The sequence below is a fragment of the Schistocerca cancellata genome, chromosome 5 (assembly GCF_023864275.1).
Source record: "Schistocerca cancellata isolate TAMUIC-IGC-003103 chromosome 5, iqSchCanc2.1, whole genome shotgun sequence".
NCBI lineage: Eukaryota > Metazoa > Arthropoda > Insecta > Orthoptera > Acrididae > Schistocerca > Schistocerca cancellata.
In genome coordinates this window covers 592,813,549-592,832,099 of record NC_064630.1, presented here as the reverse complement: position 1 = coordinate 592,832,099, position 18,551 = coordinate 592,813,549, and the positions used below count along the sequence as shown (strand labels likewise).

Below are 18,551 nucleotides of genomic sequence, written 5' to 3'. Positions count from 1 at the left end.
AGGTAGACCACATCACACGAGTGATCTGTAATGCTGCTGCCCAAGGTCCTCAGTTTATCTTAGGAGGCAACCTGAACCTTCATGGACAGATGAGTGCCTTTTAGTAACCTGGGACAGGCATGCAGCTCTTTGACGATTTAAATGTCGCCCTACAACAGACAACCTCATAGCCTTTAGAGTCACACCAAGACTCAATACATAATTAAGGGGAGCAAGAAAAGGTCATAGCAAGCATTCCTGAACTCTATAAATGATTCCACTTGTTCTATAAAAGTATGGGAAGCCACACAGAGGATATCCCGTAGACATAGTTGCTTACCAGCAGAAGCAGTACTGAAACAGAGGTGTCTCCAAACAATACCTGGAGGTATCACTTGGACACTGGCAAAGCATTTTGCAAAAACTACTGATACTGCCATAGGACCCGAGTTGGTGACTTGGTGTCAGATCATTCTGAGCAGGAGAATGGTGTCCCTCAGGACAGTGTTTTAAGTGTTACCCTCTTTTCCAGAGCCATAAATAGTATCATGCCTACAGTAAGGAATTCCGTTCAGTGCTCCTTATCTGTGGACGATTTTACTGTTTCCTGTTCCTCCTCCAGTGTTGCAACAGTGAGCTGTCTGTTGCTCCTTACAGTGCAGAGGTTAGAGAAGTGGGCTGTAAAGACAGGTTTTCAGTTTTCTGCTGATAAGAGTGTGTGTGTGTGTGTGTGTGTGTGTGTGTGTGTGTGTGTGTGTGTGTGTGTTTGTTTGTGTTTGTTTTCATTTTAATTGTTCTCATCATATTTTTAATTTACCTGACTTGCATATAAGGGACATCATCCTACATTTTTGAGACTCAGTGATGTTTGTGGGCCTCATTTTGACTCCAAATTGTTGTTGTTGCCATACCTGAGGCACCTGAAAGCCAGAACCCTGAAGGCACTGAATATGACCCACAGACCTTGGGGAGCAGACGAGTCACGTTTGCTCCAGTTTTATAGGGCTTTTGTGTGTTCGTGGCTGGACTATGGGATCAGTGAGGCCTTCTTTTTTGAATATCATTGATGCTGTCCAACACAGGGGATTTGGCTGGCCATGGGTGCTCACCATCTGGCAGCAGACCCTCATGGTGCAGCAGGCATGTAAGTTCCTCGCAACTCCAATTTCACGTGCATACCGTACTGTTGCTTGTCCACTTCTGGAATGCCCAATCATCCATAAGCCAAAATGCCATTTGGGATCCGTGTGTGACATGTTTCTTTAGCATGAGGTATTTGTAAATAGGTCTCCCTCAAATCAAGTTTCGCAATATTTATATGACAATTTAATTTAGACATTAGTTCTTCTCTTTGTAACCCAAGAATACTGTAATATCTTGCTCGAACAGTTTACACACATGGAAGGCAAGATATAATGCAATTAACAATACATAAGTGGCTGGCAGAGCCTTGTGTGCTGGCCTATATAATCATTAGTTCCAACAGGGGGCACAACTGGCAAGCTACACACCCAACTGCTGTCGTTTTAGCAGGCCGGATGGCCTCTAATAGCCACATCAAGCATAAATTTCTTGCACGAACTATGAAGCAGCGCACACACTAAATTGGTAGTTGCAGCACTCTCTACCTTTGCGAAGAAATGTGTCCAACCCCAAGGGAGGAGGCTGTGGCGGAATAGATAGCAGCGGCTGTGATGAAGGCGGCAGTTGTGGAGGTGTTGGACTTGTAAATCATAGATGCAGAAAACTGTCCAAGTAGGGGAATCTGTTGTTTGTTACTACTCATCAGCTGCCTTGACACTGGAGTCAGAGGGGGAGGAGAGGAGGAGGAGATTAGTGTTTAACGTCCCGTCGACAACGAGGTCATTAGAGATGGAGCGCAAGCTCGGGTAAGGGAAGGATGGAGAAGGAAATCGGCCATCCCCTTTCAAAGGAACCATCCCGGCATTTGCCTGAAGCGAATTAGGGAAATCACAGAAAACTTAAATCAGGATGGCCGGAGACGGGATTGAATCGTCGTCCTCCCGAATGCGAGTCCAGTGTGCTAACCACTGCGCCACCTCGCTGGGTCAGAGGGGGAGAACCCAAATTGTATACGCCTGAGAATTCACCAACGCTGCTGCTGCACCCATGTCCACCTGCATTCTCAATAGTTTGCAAACACATGCACTTCGGTATATAACCCACTTTTAGGCACCATCACTGCTGACGCATTGTTCACATCCATGTTCACTTCATCCTCACTCAGATTTGGAAAGGAGTTACATACAGAAGCAGTTTATCCTTTCTTATGGCACCTATTACACATTACCCAGTGCTTGGGACACACAGCCCATTCATGTTGAATGAAACGGCGTAGGCATGAAGGCAGTGGAGCACAAGGCTGTTGCTGTTGTGATGCGGACTGGTGTCATGAACGACAATTATATATACAATGTGGAGACATGTGCTCTACTGCTGCAATAGCATTCATGTTCCTTTGTGAACTGACTGAAGGTTGGTAGGGGAGAGAGAAACTTATTTCTGAGACTTCTGACCAGGATTCTATATGACTTCCTGCAGACTGCGAAACTTCAGATTTGCTGTACTTCTTTACGTGTAGGATTTTCACAGTGTAGAGCTCACTCTTGGTCTTCCCTTTCAGAAGCAAAACTATGATTGCATCATGAATCATTTGATCTGCATAGGGTTCCTTATGAATATTTGTGAAAATTGTGAATGTGGCTAGGTCCACGTAGTTCTTCTGCCTATGCCTTGTGTGACTGTTTTGGCCGCTTTCGGCAGTCGTAAAACTCCACATGAGCAGTGATAATTTGAGTTCATTTACAGTGATAGGTAAGAAGGAAGTCACACATCTGACCAAAAGAAATACTTGAAGGTTCTGCAAAGGGGGCAGCTAACGCAACAACTGATACACGCATGGTGAAATCCATGATCAAAAAAGGGCCTTGCACAAGTGTACGTCTGTTACCCCAGATGTCTGGGAATGCTGCTGCAGGCATTTTTCATAGATGTTCTAGTCTTCCACTGCATCATCATATGCAGGGAACAATGGCGGATATGTTGTTGGCGGGTCTACAGGTTGTGCCAATGTAGTTTTTAAACTGGAAATAGCAAAGTCAGTGCCTGCTGTTGCTCAAGAAGAGATTTAAGCACTGCCTCTCTGGAAATTAAACCCAAAGGACCAATGACTGAAGTGGAACATGTGGAGTCGAATATCATACTCATCACCAAAAAATGTTCTAACCCAAGAACACTTCAATTTATTGCTCAAATGGTACATACACACATGGAAGGCAAGGTATAACACAATTAGCAACAAACAAGTGGCCAGCGAAACCTTTTACTCTGGCCTATATAATCATTAGCTCCCGCAGCCAGCAGGCTGTACATGCAACTGCCGTCGTATTAGCAGGCTGGGTGGCCCCTAGTGGCCGCATTGAGGACTTCATGTGTGAACTATGAAGTGGTGCCTACACTAAATTGATAGTTACAGCACTTCTAGTTTTTGAATTGGATAGGAAACTACACTACTGGCCATTAAAATTGCTGCACCACAAAGATGACATGCTAAAGATGTGAAATTTAACCGACAGGAAGAAGATGCTGTAATATCCAAATGATTAGCTTTTCAGAGCATTCACACAAGGTTGGCGCCAGTGGTGACACCTACAACGTGCTGACCGGAGGAAAGTTTCCAACCGATTTCTCATACACAAACAGCAGTTGACCGGTGTTGCCTGGTGAAACATTGTTGTGATGCTTCATGTAAGGAGGAGAAATGCGTACCATCACGTTTCCGACTTTTTAAAGTTCAGATTGTAGCGTATTGTGATTGCTGTTTATCGTATCGCGACATTGCTGCTCGCGTTGGTTGAGATCCAGTGACTGTTAGCAGAATAGGGAATTGGTGGGTTCAGGAGGGTAATACAGAACGCCGTGCTGGTTCCAAACGGCCTCGTATCACTAGCAGTCGAGATGACAGGCATCTTATTCGCATGGCTGTAACAGATCGTGCAGCCACGTCTTGATCCCTGAGTCAACAGATGGGGACGTTTGCAAGACAACAACCATCTGCACGAACAGTTCGACGACGTTTGCAGCAGCATGGACTATCAGCTCGGAGACCGTGGCTGCAGTTACCCTTGATGCTGCATCACAGACAGGAGCGCCTGCGATGGTGTACTCAACGATGAATCTGGGTGCACCAATGGCAAAATGTCATTTTTTCAGATGAATCCAGGTTATGTTTACAGCATCATGATGGTCGCATCCGTGTTTGGTGACATTGTGGTGAACGCACATTGGAAGCGTGTATTTATCATCGCCATACTGGCCTATCACCCGGCGTGATGGTATGGGGTGCCATTGGTTACCTGTCTCGGTCACCTCTGGTTCGCATTGACGGCACTTTGAACAGTGGATGTTACATTTCAGATGTGTTACGACCCGTGGCTCTACCCTTCATTCAATCCCTGCGAAACCCTACATTTCAGCAGGATAATGCACGACCATATGTTGCAGGTCCTGTACGGGCCTTTGTGGATACAGAAAATGTTCAACTGCTGCCCTGGCCAGAAAATGTTCAACTGCTGCCCTGGCCAGCACATTCTCCAGATCTCTCACGAATTGAAAACGTCTGGTCAATGGTGGTCGAGCAATTGGCTCATCACAATACGCCAGTCACTACTCTTGATGAACTGTGGTATCGTGTTGAAGCTGCATGGGCAGCTGTACCTGTACATGCCATCCAATCTCTGTTTGACTCAATGCCCAGGCGTATCAAGGCCGTTATTACGGCCAGAGGTGGTTCTTCTGGGAACTGATTTCTCAGGATCTATGCACCCAAATCGCGTGAAAATGTAATCACATGTCAGTTCTAGTATAACATATTTGTCCAATGAATACTCGTTTATCATCTGCATTTCTTCTTTGTGTAGCAATTTTAATGGCCAGTAGTGTATTATGCCCTGTGCACCGACTGTTGCTATGAAGTGAGCGCACATCCTCAGTGTGCCATTCCATTTTGATAGTACAACAATTAGCGTCACCCATTGGCTATTGTTAGTGGATTCTAAAATGCCATTCTGTTCTAGGCAATCTAGTTCCTGTTTCACTTTATCCTTCAATGCAGTTGGAATAGCGAGCTTTACAGAATTGTGATGCAGTATTCGGCTTCAATATGATGTAGACCATATAGTCTTTAATGCTGCTTGTTACATCAGAAAGTGTATCATATTTTTGCAATAGCTTTTTGCTGCTCTTAGTAACACCAGTGTGAACTGGAATTGCTCCTTCATAAATTGTAAAACCTAGGGTATTGAGTAAATCAACGCCCAGTAAATTTGTTGCTTTGTGTGAATTTACTACTATACATCTGGCCTGTTTAGTAAATTGCTTGTATGTAGCATCCATTATGAATTGGCCTTTGATTGGTGTTTTGTTGGCCTCTGTAGCTAAATGGTGAACTCTGAAATTCATTTAATTTGATGATCCTAACTGCTTGTATGCTTGCTATTTAATTAAAGAAACTGAAGATCCAGTTTAAGATTTCATAGAGACCTTATTTAATCTTAGTGTCACAGATGAAACCTTGCTATTTACTGGAAAGGTAGCATTCACTTTATTTTTTGCCTGATTTGCTTCATGTTGCGTACTTCAGATTTGTGACATGTCTTTTTGCCATACATGCATTTCGTGTTTCAGAAGAAACAGTTTTCGCACTTGTGGTTTACCCCAAAGTGTTTACATGAAGATAAATTTTCTCTAATCAATTTGTTTATGATCTGCTGGTTTTATGTTGTTTTCGTGCCCTGTTATGTCATAGACAATCCCACTTGTGACTTGGCCTTGTGGTTTCTGTTAGACGCATTGTAAACATACTAGCATCTTTATACTGAAGCTATCAGCTGATACTAGCATCTGTTATTGTGCCTAGATGAAAATTAGACAGTCTTGCAATGACAGATTTGTCAAATTAAGAATGCTAGTATTTGGTGCCAAAATTAGCAAGAAGAAAAGGTTTGTGCTCGACATAACCAACAGTTTGTGCATGATGAAATGTTGATCCATTCTGGAAATGTAATTGGGCCAGGCTTCTATTTTATGATCAAAAGGCAAAAAGATGGTGGCAGCGTCTTAAAATTTTCATGGCCATGTTGCTCTGTGCTTCTGGTTTGGCCAACCGTGCCCCAAGTAATTCTGACTGGTGAATATCTGTTGCAATACTATCATCGGTTAGTGCAATTCAGTTTGAGATATGAAAAATGAAAGTACGAACAGAATACCAATTCTCAGTAGTTTTCCTGAAAGGAAAAAGGGATAGCAGCCAGAATATGAAAAAAAAAAATTGTAGCACAGTCCAAAATATACACATGCCATTCATCAAACTAATGTGTTGCCACAAAAATGTTCACTTACACTTGCCAGTTATGTTGGCTTTTGTTTTTGTCAGCAGTTGATGTTGCACTGCAAATGTTTTGTTCCAGGCAAATCTCCTTAGCTAGTGTACATACTGACATTAATTCTCATCACCAATTGACTCCCATTAATCTTCATCAGTGCCTAATGTAAAGGTAGGAGGGAGATAATCCCTTCCACAGAAACTAATTGCTGTATTGAGGTGGCAAGCTCACATGTAGCAAATGGCTTTTCATGGGGCAAATTAGACTATAGCAAAATATGTTGACAACACAATGAATAACAATTAACCATCATTTCATTTTCTAAAAACTTAATACAAATATTCAGCTTTAGTTTGATGCTGCTGTGTAGATGTGGCACTGAGTTTTAAGTTCTAAACCTATACTTCTATTCTAGTATATAAAGACAAGTAATTGTTTAACATTGTTGCCAAAAATCGTGAAAAGTACTTGAGCAATTTACTTCAAATTTTTAAGTGCTACTCTAACAAACATTTCAGCAGACATAGATTATATATTTTGAAATAAGAGGTCTATTAGAAAAGTATCTGATCTTTGGCTGGGGGGGGGGGGGGGGGGGGAGGAGGAATTGGCTTACCTGGAGTGTTGGACACCTCATCACCATCCAAGTAGTTTCCTTGAGACTACACACACTTCTCCCAGCGGTGCCACCATCGTTGGAAGCCTGCCCAAAAAGCCGCTTTCTGAAGGGAGTTTAGCTCGGCTGTCATTGCCGACATAATGTCCTGTCTTGTGTGAAATTGCACTCCTTTCAGTGGTCTCTTGAGTTTTGGATACAGCCAGAAGCTGAAGGGGGCGATATCAGGAGAGTAAGGAGCTTGTTGAAGCACAGGAATCCAGTTTTTCACCAAAAAAGTCAGAATCAAGTGTGAGGCATGTGCTGGAGTACTGTTGTGATGGAGCCGCCAATTTCCTGTTGAATGCAAGACCAGTCTCGTGCGCTACACAGCATCACATAGGCAGTGGAGGACATCTCTGTAGAATGCTTTGGTGATTGTTTGACTCAGTGGTGCATACTCATGGTGTACCACACTGCAGGACTCAAAGAAAGCAGTCAGTATCACTTTGACATTGCTGTTCATATGGCAGGCCTTCTTTGATTTTGGTGACAAGGAATAATTCCACTGTGATGACTGGGATTGCTTTCCGGTAACACCTACATTTCTTCCGCAGTTTCTGTGACAGGCACACAATGGTCCCACATCACAGCGTTCACTTTGGCAATGACCTAGTTATTTCGGCATGTTGATAGCCAACTGGAACATGGCTCACTCTCCCTGATGTGCAGCTGCCTTTAAACCAGTTGTACCACTCCTTAATCTGTGTGATGGCCATAGCATCATTACCAAAAGCCATCTCAATCTTCCTAGCTGTTTCCTGCTGCTCCAGTCGTTCTGTCATTTCCCTTGCAATGAAAAACCAACATGAGCACTACCCACTACCTCATTCAACTGCTGCTTGCCAGCAACTGAGGCTGCTGACAGGCGGAAAAAAATTTACACACATGCACGAAGGTTCGAGGTCAGCTCATGCAGCATGTTAGATTCAAATTCATCAGCTGTTCACAGAAAAAAAAAAGGTCTGATATTTTTCTAACAGACCTCATATACATAATACGTAAATATAACAAAGGGAACATTGTTAGCAAAAATCTTGAAAAAGTTTTGACCAGTTACTTCAAATTTTTTAACATATATATGATATATAAATCTATATACAATACATAAAGAATGAAACATTTTTAGCAAAAATCTTGAAAAGTTCTTTACCAATTTACGTCAGATTTTTACACAATGTGGAGGTTTTCTGTTAAAATTAGCTGTGAGAAAGAAAATGCTGTGCTGTGAAAATGTGCAGTTCTGTTTTCTTTATTGCAGTCAGTTTTAATTACAATACCAGGTCTTATATGCCATTAGACAAATTGTGTCATCCTTATACATAATTTTAAACAAAAATTGTATGCACAACAATGTGCTGTTCTGTTTCTATCCTTGCCGTCAGTTTTACAGAAAACAGAAAAGTTGTATTTATGGTTTACCTGCTTAAGATGAGAACATTAGAAGAGAATCTGCATTGCCCAGAACTTTTGTAGTCCTACCTATTTGCAGATTAAAGCTAAGCAAAATACTTTCAATGAAGCTACTACCCTCACATTCCAGCAGCTGGGAAATTCTCTCTCATATCCCATTTACCAATGATCCTAACCAATTTACCTATTCATTTTAAGTGAATTCAGTTTCCAGACAAGATTTCATTTGTAAGAACAATAAAAAAGGCTCATGATCAGAGAGACGAGAGGAAAGAAAATGAACAGAGACGGGGCGGAATAGACATAAAGAGGGGAATGAGGTGATGGACAGAAAGGTGAGGGAAGAGGAGATGGACAAAGATGGGGTGGAGGAGGTGATACAAAGAGAGGGGGGAGGGAGTTTGGAGTTTATGATGTATATCCAATTCCTATATATATTTAGCAACCATTGCCATGTTCGCTAATACTTGTATAATCGTAACACAGTGAATGATGACTCACTAATCTACAAGTAGTACCTGTCTGGTTCTGCTGTCTCTTTACTGTTAATAACATACACTGTGACACTTGGCATATAATGCAACATCGTATGATGACTGCAGTAACCACTGGTAACTGATATCAGCTGGCCAAGTGAAGCTGTGCATCTGCTTAAATCTGCAGTTCATGGATGACTGTTCATTTGTAAAGTATTTGTCTGGCATCAGGCAAAATCAGGATTTAGTGCTTGTTATCAGCACCCTGTACGGTGTCGGAGCATAATAGTGGCTGATGTATGAGGCTTCTATGTGATTTATGGAGAAGCATAATGTGGTCCTGGCTGGGTGCACCCTCTGCGGTGACTAACCTTAACTGTGTGGCAGCACAGTGGAGACTGGTCCTACTGTATGGTGCCCTCTAGGTACTTAGCAGTGTACTGTATCTGACAGTGGACACAGCAGGGTCCATGGACCTGTGATAGTAATCAAAGGCACCATGACAACTGTTAACTATGTGAACATTGTTGCGGACCACCTGCGTCCCTTCGTGGTTGATGTCTTTCCCAGTAGCAATGGCCTCTTCTAGCTGGATAACTGACCATGCCTCAAGGCCAGAATTGTGCTACAATGGTTTGAAGAGCATGATGGTGAACTCATATTGATGTCACGGCCACTGATTTCGCTTTATCTGAACCTGATGGAAGACACCTGAGATGCCATTGGGCACCAGCTCCACACCCACAAACCATCAGTTTATATTTCACAGGAACTGTGTGACCTGCATAGGCATCTGGCGCCCTATACACCCAGAAAACTACCAAGGACTTGGCATATCCATGCAACACAGAATTGCTGCTGTATTGCGTTCAGCAGATGGAACAACAAGCTGTTAAGTAGGTAGTCACAATGTTTTAGCTCATCAGTGTGTAATACATTATGGTTGAGATTCTAGTTCTATTTTACCTGTCAAGCGGGTCAAATAATATAATGCAGAATAATCCAAAACCTAGCTCCAGTTGCAATGTGGCAACACAATTACACAATAGTATATGTACATTACATGGCTTGTGATTATGGATCATTCCCACAAATAGTGAACCAACAAAATAAGTGGAAGCTCTGGTGCACATGCCAAAATCTCTACCTTACAATATGTAAGGGCTACAAAAATCTAAATGCTTATATTTTACTAGTCTTACCTCTATTATCCTTGCAGTTCTTCTGTGTCTTGAGAATTTTCCTGAAGGTGGCACATATTCTGGAGGCTAGAAAGCCATCATTTACTTTATTGTAATGATGACTGTTTTTACATAGAATGTAGGATGTGCTCATTGTTCCCTTAAATTTCTTTTATCCAAATCTGTACTATTCTTTGTCACTTAGCACAGAATTTCTCATTACTAATGTTATTGATGATGATGATGATGATTATTATTATTATTATTATGAGTTCTGTCCTTGAGGTCATTTTTGAAAATTTAAATTAAATTCATTATATCTTATCTTATTGTTTGGAAAAACCTGATACTAGTGAAGAATATAAGTGTCAATCACATAAAAACAAGGCAGATGGAAAAACATAAGTAAACTGTTTATTATTTCTAAAGTAGCTTCATAATTGTTAGTACATTCATTCCACTGTGAGACGAGACAGTCAATCCCAGTTGCCTATGGAAACACGACTGTACCCAGGTGTGCATGACTTCGTCCAAAGCAAATTGATGGCCACAAATGTCCTTCTTCAGGGCTCCAAAAATTTGGATCACATAGAGAGAGATCAGGACTGTATGTAGGATGTGTAAGGGCCTCCCAGTGAAACTTCTGCAACATAGTCAAAATAACCTCGGCAACTTGTGGGGGGACATTATCCTGCAACAGAATAATGCTGTCCATCAACATTCCTGTGTGTTTGGACTTGATGGCATGCTTCAGGTTTTGTGAAGTGGCCACATACTGTTGTGCATTAATTTTGGTGCTATATTCCCGAAAGTCAATGAGCAGTGGGTCAAAGAAAAAGTCATCATGACTTTCCTGGAGCTGGCATGCCTGTTGTTTTTATTACTTTTCAGAAGTTTCGTTTGGATGCCTTTACGCATCCTACATACAGTCCTCATCTTCCCCCTTGTGATTTCTTTAGTTTTGGAGTCCTGAAGGAAAACATTTGTTGCTGTCATTTCTCTTCGGATGAAGAGATGCAAGTCTGGGTACAGTCATTGTTCCATAGGCAGCCCAAAACGTTTTTCCATGAAGGCAATTGACTGTCCTTTTCTCACAATGGGATAAACATCTTAAAATTAATGGTAAATATATTTAAAAATAATAAAGTTTACTTACTTTTTGTGATCTCTCAAAGGCCTTTGATTGTGTCAATCATGGAATTCTTTTAGATAAGGTAAATCATTATGGTTTGAGTGGGGCAGTGCACAAATGGTTTAATTCATACTTAACTGGAAGAATGCAGAAAGTTGAAATAATTGGTTCATGTAATGTTAAAACAACAGCTGATTCCTCAAACTGGGGGGCTGTCAAGTACGGGGTCCCACAGGGTTCGGTCTTAGGTCCTTTACTGTTCTTGATATACATTAATGACTTACCATTCCACACTGATGAAGATGCAAAGTTAGTTCTTTTTGCTGATGATACAAGTATAGTAATAACATCCAAAAACAAAGAACTAAGTGATGTAATTGTAAATGAAGTTTTTTACAAAATTATTAAGTGGTTCTCAGCAAACGGACTCTCTTTAAATTTTGATAAAACACAGTATATACAGTTCCGTACAGTAAATGGCACAACTCCAGTAATAAATATAGACTTTGAACAGAAGTCTGTAGCTAAGGTAGAATTTTCAAATTTTTTAGGTGTGTCCATTGATGAGAGGTTAAACTGGAAGCAACACATTGATGGTCTGCTGAAACGTCTGAGTTCAGTTACGTATTCTATTAGGGTTATTGCAAATTTTGGTGATAAGAATCTCAGTAAATTAGCTTACTATGCCTATTTTCATTCACTGCTTTGGTATGGCATCATATTCTGGGGTAATTCATCATTGAGTAGAAAAGTATTCATTGCTCAAAAATGTGTAATCAGAATAATTGCTGGAGCCCAGCCATGGTCATCCTGCAGACATCTATTTAAGGATCTAGGGATCCTCACAGTATATATATTCACTTATGAAATTTGTTGTTAATAATCCAACCCAGTTCCAAAGTAATAGCAGTGTGCATAGCTATAACACCAGGAGAAAGGATGCAGGGTTAAATCTGACTTTGGCACAGAAAGGAGTAAATTATGCTGCCACAAAAGTCTTTGGTCACCGACCAAACAGCATCAAAAGCCTGACAGATAGCCAACTAACATTTAAAAATAAATTAAAAGAATTTCTAGATGACAACTCTTTCTACTCATTGGCTGAATTTTTAGATATAAATTAAGGGGGGGGGGGGACTTAAACATTAGTGTCATGCAATATTTTGTGTAATGTAATATCTTTTACAGACATCTTTTATTAACCTGACACGTTCCACATCATTACAAAGTGTCGTATTCATGATCTATGGAACAAGTATTAATCTAATCTAATCTACTTCATTTTGTCTGTCTCATTTTCATTTAATTGCCCCTTATACCTGTTGCATTGTGCAGTACACGTGTTGTGACTGTTCGTAGGAAAGTAGTTCATACAAACTCATTTCTTCCTGTAGGGTCACTCTAGCATCAAGCTTTTGGATTACATTGCAAACATAGTTGCAAATGATCCAAATGTTCTTGAGTCAGCTGAGCCAAACACAATTTTTGCACTTACCAGTGGAATGTCAAGTGCCAATTATGGAACCAAATCTTGGAATGTCATTGAGAAGAGCATTCTAAAAAATAAGATTATGGAAGAGGTAGGTCTAATGACATCAAAAGATCCCTTTATAATGTGCCAGATTAAAATTAAATTTGTTTTAATCAGACTATGATCTTATTTTGTCCACTGTGCAACATTCAAATTTCCTGCTACATAGTCATTATAAAATCATTTTCAATGTTCAGGATAAAATTGAACTTCCATGGATAAAATTCACACTTGAATTGGCTTCGCTGGGATGTTTCCATCCTCCACTGTTGCAGCGTATTTTTGAGGAACAATTCCTGAGAAAATTCCTTGCTAGAGGTATAATGATATATATTCACTGTATGTTCACTTGCTTAAATCTACCAACTGAACAGTAACAGTATATAAATATCTATTATAATGACTGAGACGTGCATGTCTACTGTTTTTCAGATTATAATCTGTTAGACCATCTGCAGTTACTGATGTTGTTCCAAGCAGTGATTACATTATTTCCTTCATACAGTGGGCCTCTACCACCAGATGACATCATTCAAAAAGCATCAAGACTAAACGGTGACAATGTTAATGAGTTCCCACTGAAAGGTGCCCTGGAACATGGTCTTGGTGGAGCTTCATATTTGCAGACAAGATTTACCACAAAACTGGGACATTTTATAGGTAACTATCAACGCGCCCCAGTTTTGTATTAGTAGCACAAAGTATCTATGGCTGGATGACTTGTCTGGCATGGCGGTTATTTTGTTTGCTGGATGCTACGTAGAGCTATGCACAATATTCAGTGATCAACATTAGGTAACTAAACATCATCAATTTCACGTAACTTAAATCATGTTAAGCAGTACATACCAGGGATGTTCTCAAGGGGCATGAATGTTATTTGCCCTACCTGTGTATTTAAATGGCATCTGGAGTGACATTTCATGGCAATTATGGGAGCACATCATTATGTAATTAATCGTTTCACTAGTGTAAATATTCTATGCGAATCATTGGTTAAGTGTAAATGTAAATGTGTGCGCGTGCGTGCATGCGTGCGTGTACGCGCGCACTTTCTCATCCTGCTACGCCATTCCCCAAGTGTTGTGGATGTGTATACATTCACTGCTTTGGTTCTCCTACAATGCTTTGGATGTCTGAATGTGTCCTGTGCTGCCTTACCTCTCACTGCTGTGGATGGGTTACATTCATATCTTGGTGAATAGAAAAGTTCAGAGTATTTATCATACAATGTATGCCCCTCATTGCACACCATCCTTAGCAAATAACCTCATTTAGATATCTTGAACCATTTATGAGATGTGATTCGTGTCAATTCTAAATAAAATGTTGACTTCTTACCTACATTTTATTCAGTGCAATATATGAATGAAAATCAACCATACGCAAAGTTAATGCAATGCATTTCCACCTCTGTGAACTCTTTAAAATTCCATGCAATGTTTTACTTAATTTGGTGCAACACAGTAAGTATGACAGATAACAAAAAGAAAATCAGTTCTTTGTCAAGTGAAGATATCAGACTATTATATAGCAGAAATGTTGGGTCTCGAATATTGTTACATTCCATCCAGGATTTTCCGTTTTGAAGATATCAGACTGTAAGATGTACAAAAATCAATTTTTTTCAACTTATAGTTTTTGAAAAATTGAATGATAACTATTTCATATCTGCCAGAATGCCATCTTTCAGCACAGGCACTAGATTTTGTGAGCAGTGAAGCCATAATAAAAGCTGCCTCAGAACGGAATGCAAAGCGTACATCTGTGGTAGCAAAAGGGTTAAAAAGGCTCCACTTAAAGCAACTGAACCAACAACTTTACAAATGATCTTGTCACCCTAGTACTCTTGTTGATAACTTTTACATTGATTATCTTCTTATAACATCATTGTTTTTGAATTTTCTTGGTGCATTGACCTCCTATGCAGTACCACAAACTCCTGCCAAGTGACTTCTGTTTTTGTTTGCAGAAGGTCGAGGATTGGAAGAGAGGTTTGTGGTATTTATGCTACTAAATGATATAAAAACTTTTTAAAGAACTCTTCTGTATGTGGTCATTCTATGTAAGAATTACACTATGAAGTGTACAGATCTCATTTTAATCAGAAAAACATATCCAGAGTGAATCTCAAAACAGTGCAGAAGAGAATGTAGTGACATTTGTCTTCAGCTTCTGATCATTGTCATTGTAGGCAGCACCTCTTCTTTTCTGTCGTTCAAAACAACACCAAGCCTTGATGCCAAAATACAGTAGATGGAGACACTCAATTTGTGTTGCTCAATCTCTGTACACTTAGCAAACCAGTGCACACAGTGGAAAATTCTCCACAGGCTAATTACCTAAACAACATTTTTACATGAGAATCTTTCCCCTGATTGGGAGAAAGGGGTGGGACAACATGTTACACCACAATATATACCTTAATTTGTAGCATATCATGTATTGGAGGTGGAGGTTGGTTGAGTGGATCAAGTGTGAATACCACAAAAAAAAACATGAAAAAGAAAAAAAACACTTGATGTAGGTGTGCAGCCTGTAACAACACTTACTTTCTAAAGCGTAGTATACCTTGATCCATTGTTGAGACTCATTGTCACAGTTCTTTGTCACTGACCTTTCATGCAGACTTTGTCTCCTACCTCACAAAAGAATTAAGTTGCATGTGTATTTAATTCAAGGGAAGCAGAAAGCTGAAAGTTGAGTCATGTGCTGTGCTGCTGAAAAACTTTATGTATTTGAAGCAAAGGTGCATCCTATGTTGAAGTAGTTTTTCAGAAATGCTTTACATTATGCATATAAAAATTAAATACCACAGATTTTATATTAGCTTTTCTTTTTTTCACTATGCAAGTGTCCTAAAATAATCAGTTGGATGTCACTTAAATAATTTGCATGTCTCCGACAAGTTATCCAACCGGGGAGAGGGGACCTATATTGTAACGTGGAATCCAAACCACATTTCATTTCTGGTAAAACTCCACATTAATGAGAGGTGATTTCTGGGTTAGTGTGAAAAAACAATGGTCCAGCCAGGATTCAATCCTGCAACCTTTCACTTTTCAGGCATGCACTTTACTGCTACATCACCAGGCCCACTACAGAATTTGGTCAAGGTTTGCTGTTCTCTCAAGTTGTGGTAGGTGTAACACTAGATGTCAATGACCTCATTTTTGCAGCAGTAGACAACTTCAGTTCATTGTAATTGAAACAAATACTTTTAAATTATATACACAAACCTTTCTTGTGAATCAGTGTGTCTATTAATCAAAAACTGATCAAAAAACATATCGTAGTTCCTGAGATTAGCACAGAGATCAGGCGACTTCGATTTATGTATAGAAAGAAGAGGTGGCTTTTTTCCAGATTACACAGTGCTATTTGTGATATCAATGAAAGTGTACTTACAGTACTGGTAATTTTTACATGACATGCAGCTGTTGTAACGGCGTAATGAATCTCACAAAATTGAGACAACCATTCACGAGTAAGAACTGATAGCCAATGAGGATCTTGTTCTTCATTTATTTTGCTTTGTAAGTAAAGTTAGCTGATATTGTCTTTCTCTCATAAAAAATTAAGTTTTGGTATTATTGGTTTGTGAAAGCCTACCAATTAATCTGATGAATGAAGATTCATTTTTTGGCAATTGTGAAAGAACACTCGGAGTGTGACCGGCTTTTTCATGATGCAATAATGTGTGACATCATAAGTGCACTTTTACATAACTATTGCTACTCATAAGCTGTGTTCTTAGGTTCCTGACTAACCACACATTTGAAAACTGTGACATGTTCATAAAACACAGCAAAGTATTTTTGATTAGCATGGCTGTAAATATGACCGCTGCTTATCTGAAAGTGTACTTTTATGAAATGCAGCACTTTCACAACACTAGAATTGTGCTAAAGTGCACCTACAAATGATCTGCATTAATATTTATAATATTTGTTTTCAGAAACATTTATCTGTCATTTTCAAATATGTCACAACTTACGAGGTTATTCATAAAATGCATGCTAATAACATCAAAAATCAGCTCCCTACGAGTGAAAGAAAATATCAGCTAACTTTATTTACAAAGTGAAACAAATGAAAAGCAGGTTTCTCATTGGCTACCAACATCTAATTCACAGTTGGTAATCTGGATATCCTGCGATTCATCACAGCGTTAGCAACAGTTGCATGTCACATAAAAACTGTCAACACTGTAAGTGCATTAACCAGATGACAGTCATATAATCTACACTAGTACATGTAACTGTTACTTTCAGCTGTATTTCAACTGCTAAATTTTCATAGAATTGTAAGTAAGTGCTTTTTATTTATGTGACTGCAGTGTTCAACCTCTTGTTTATGTGTTAATTCATAGCCTAGTGCCTCTTCTGCATTGTAAGTGAATGTCTTATTCATTCCATTGCTTATATTCCATCCAGGATTTTCTAATATCATATTTCACATAACATATTTCGCAACTGGAATGAAAACAACTCCTCCAGGAGCAAGTGACACCAAAAAGTCAAAAGTCTAGTCCTCCAGACCAGGACATGCTGATGACAAAAATAAAAAATAGAGAGATGGATTTTGCATAAATGTGCTGCAGACTTACATACAGAATGAGGCAAAGAAATAAAATACAGTGGTTGAAGACCCGTGTAGATCTGCATGGTCTCCTTGGGCCTGAGTGACATGTATTACACTGACATGCAGTATTAACTATAATTCGACACTGTCTCAAGCTACTTCTTTTGTATATATACCAAGAATTTGTAATCCATCATTGGTGTTTAAAACATTTGTGTTTACTTCCGTATTTGCTTACATAGAGTGTGCAGCTTTTTCAGCCTTTTTGAGCTGTGTGTTGCGTTATAACTACTTTCTGCAGTAGTTATAACTACTTTATGCAATATTCCTGTTGAAATTCTTTATTGGAGATTGCTTTCTCATAATTGTGAACTGTTTCTATGTCCTCTCAACCACTATGCCCAGCTTAATTGCTAGCTGGATTCAGAAAGTAGCTTCTTTTATAAATTCTCCTTGCCAGCACCTTGATCAGTTGTATGTTTGTTCTTATTCAGATACAACTAAAATCGCCAAATCACTGCAAAATTTCCAATTAATTGGAGCTGTTAGATTATAAATCAATATGCCTTTAAAATGAATTTGACATGTGAAAGAAAATGACACACCCTTTTCACAACCATTTGTCAGCATCAGTATTTTTTAATGCATTGTACGTGCATATTCGTTTATTTGCCCCCCCCTCCTCTCTCTCTCCCCTTTCGCCTCTCCCCCCTCCATCTCTCCCCCCTTTCCCCTCTGCCCCCTCCCTCTCTCCCCCCTTTCCTTCCACCCTCCCCCTTCCCTCCCTCTCGCCTTTCCTCCCCCCCCCCCTTCCCTCTGTCCACCTCTGTCCCTCCCCCAACATAGCTTATAGCAACTGTAGTGCAAAACTTACCATTGTAATGAATAACTTAAGGAAAATTACTGAATTTTTGTTGCGTTATCATTGCACTGATGTAAAGTACCTGCTCTATTCAGTGATGTACCACTGAACACAGATTCCAGTTTTATGATTATCCTTTCTCTAGAGAATGAAAAAACCTTGAATTTTCTTTTAAATTATTTAAGGCATCTTGCTTTTACTATGGCAAACAGAACTTTTTCATTTTTTTGTGATAAATCATATGTATGCCTGTAATGAGATTACACTGTATAATGACAGAACCTTACACTTGTCACAAATTGTGTATAGTTTTTCATATTTATTGTCTTGACAA

General features: G+C 39.7%; 1 protein-coding gene across 6 annotated transcripts in view; it reads left to right on the top strand.

Moving 5' to 3' along the window:
* LOC126187753 (uncharacterized) overlaps positions 1–18,551 on the top strand; it is a 100,587-nt gene that overhangs the window by 62,650 nt on the left and 19,386 nt on the right. For 5 of the 6 annotated variants that reach the window (XM_049929008.1, XM_049929010.1, XM_049929006.1 and 2 more), the window contains 3 exons: positions 12,635–12,820; positions 12,969–13,089; positions 13,204–13,431. In XM_049929008.1, the coding sequence (XP_049784965.1) occupies positions 12,635–12,820; positions 12,969–13,089; positions 13,204–13,431 (535 nt within the window). The remainder of the gene's footprint in view (positions 1–12,634; positions 12,821–12,968; positions 13,090–13,203; positions 13,432–18,551) is intronic. The other variant, XM_049929011.1, reaches the window with a different exon arrangement.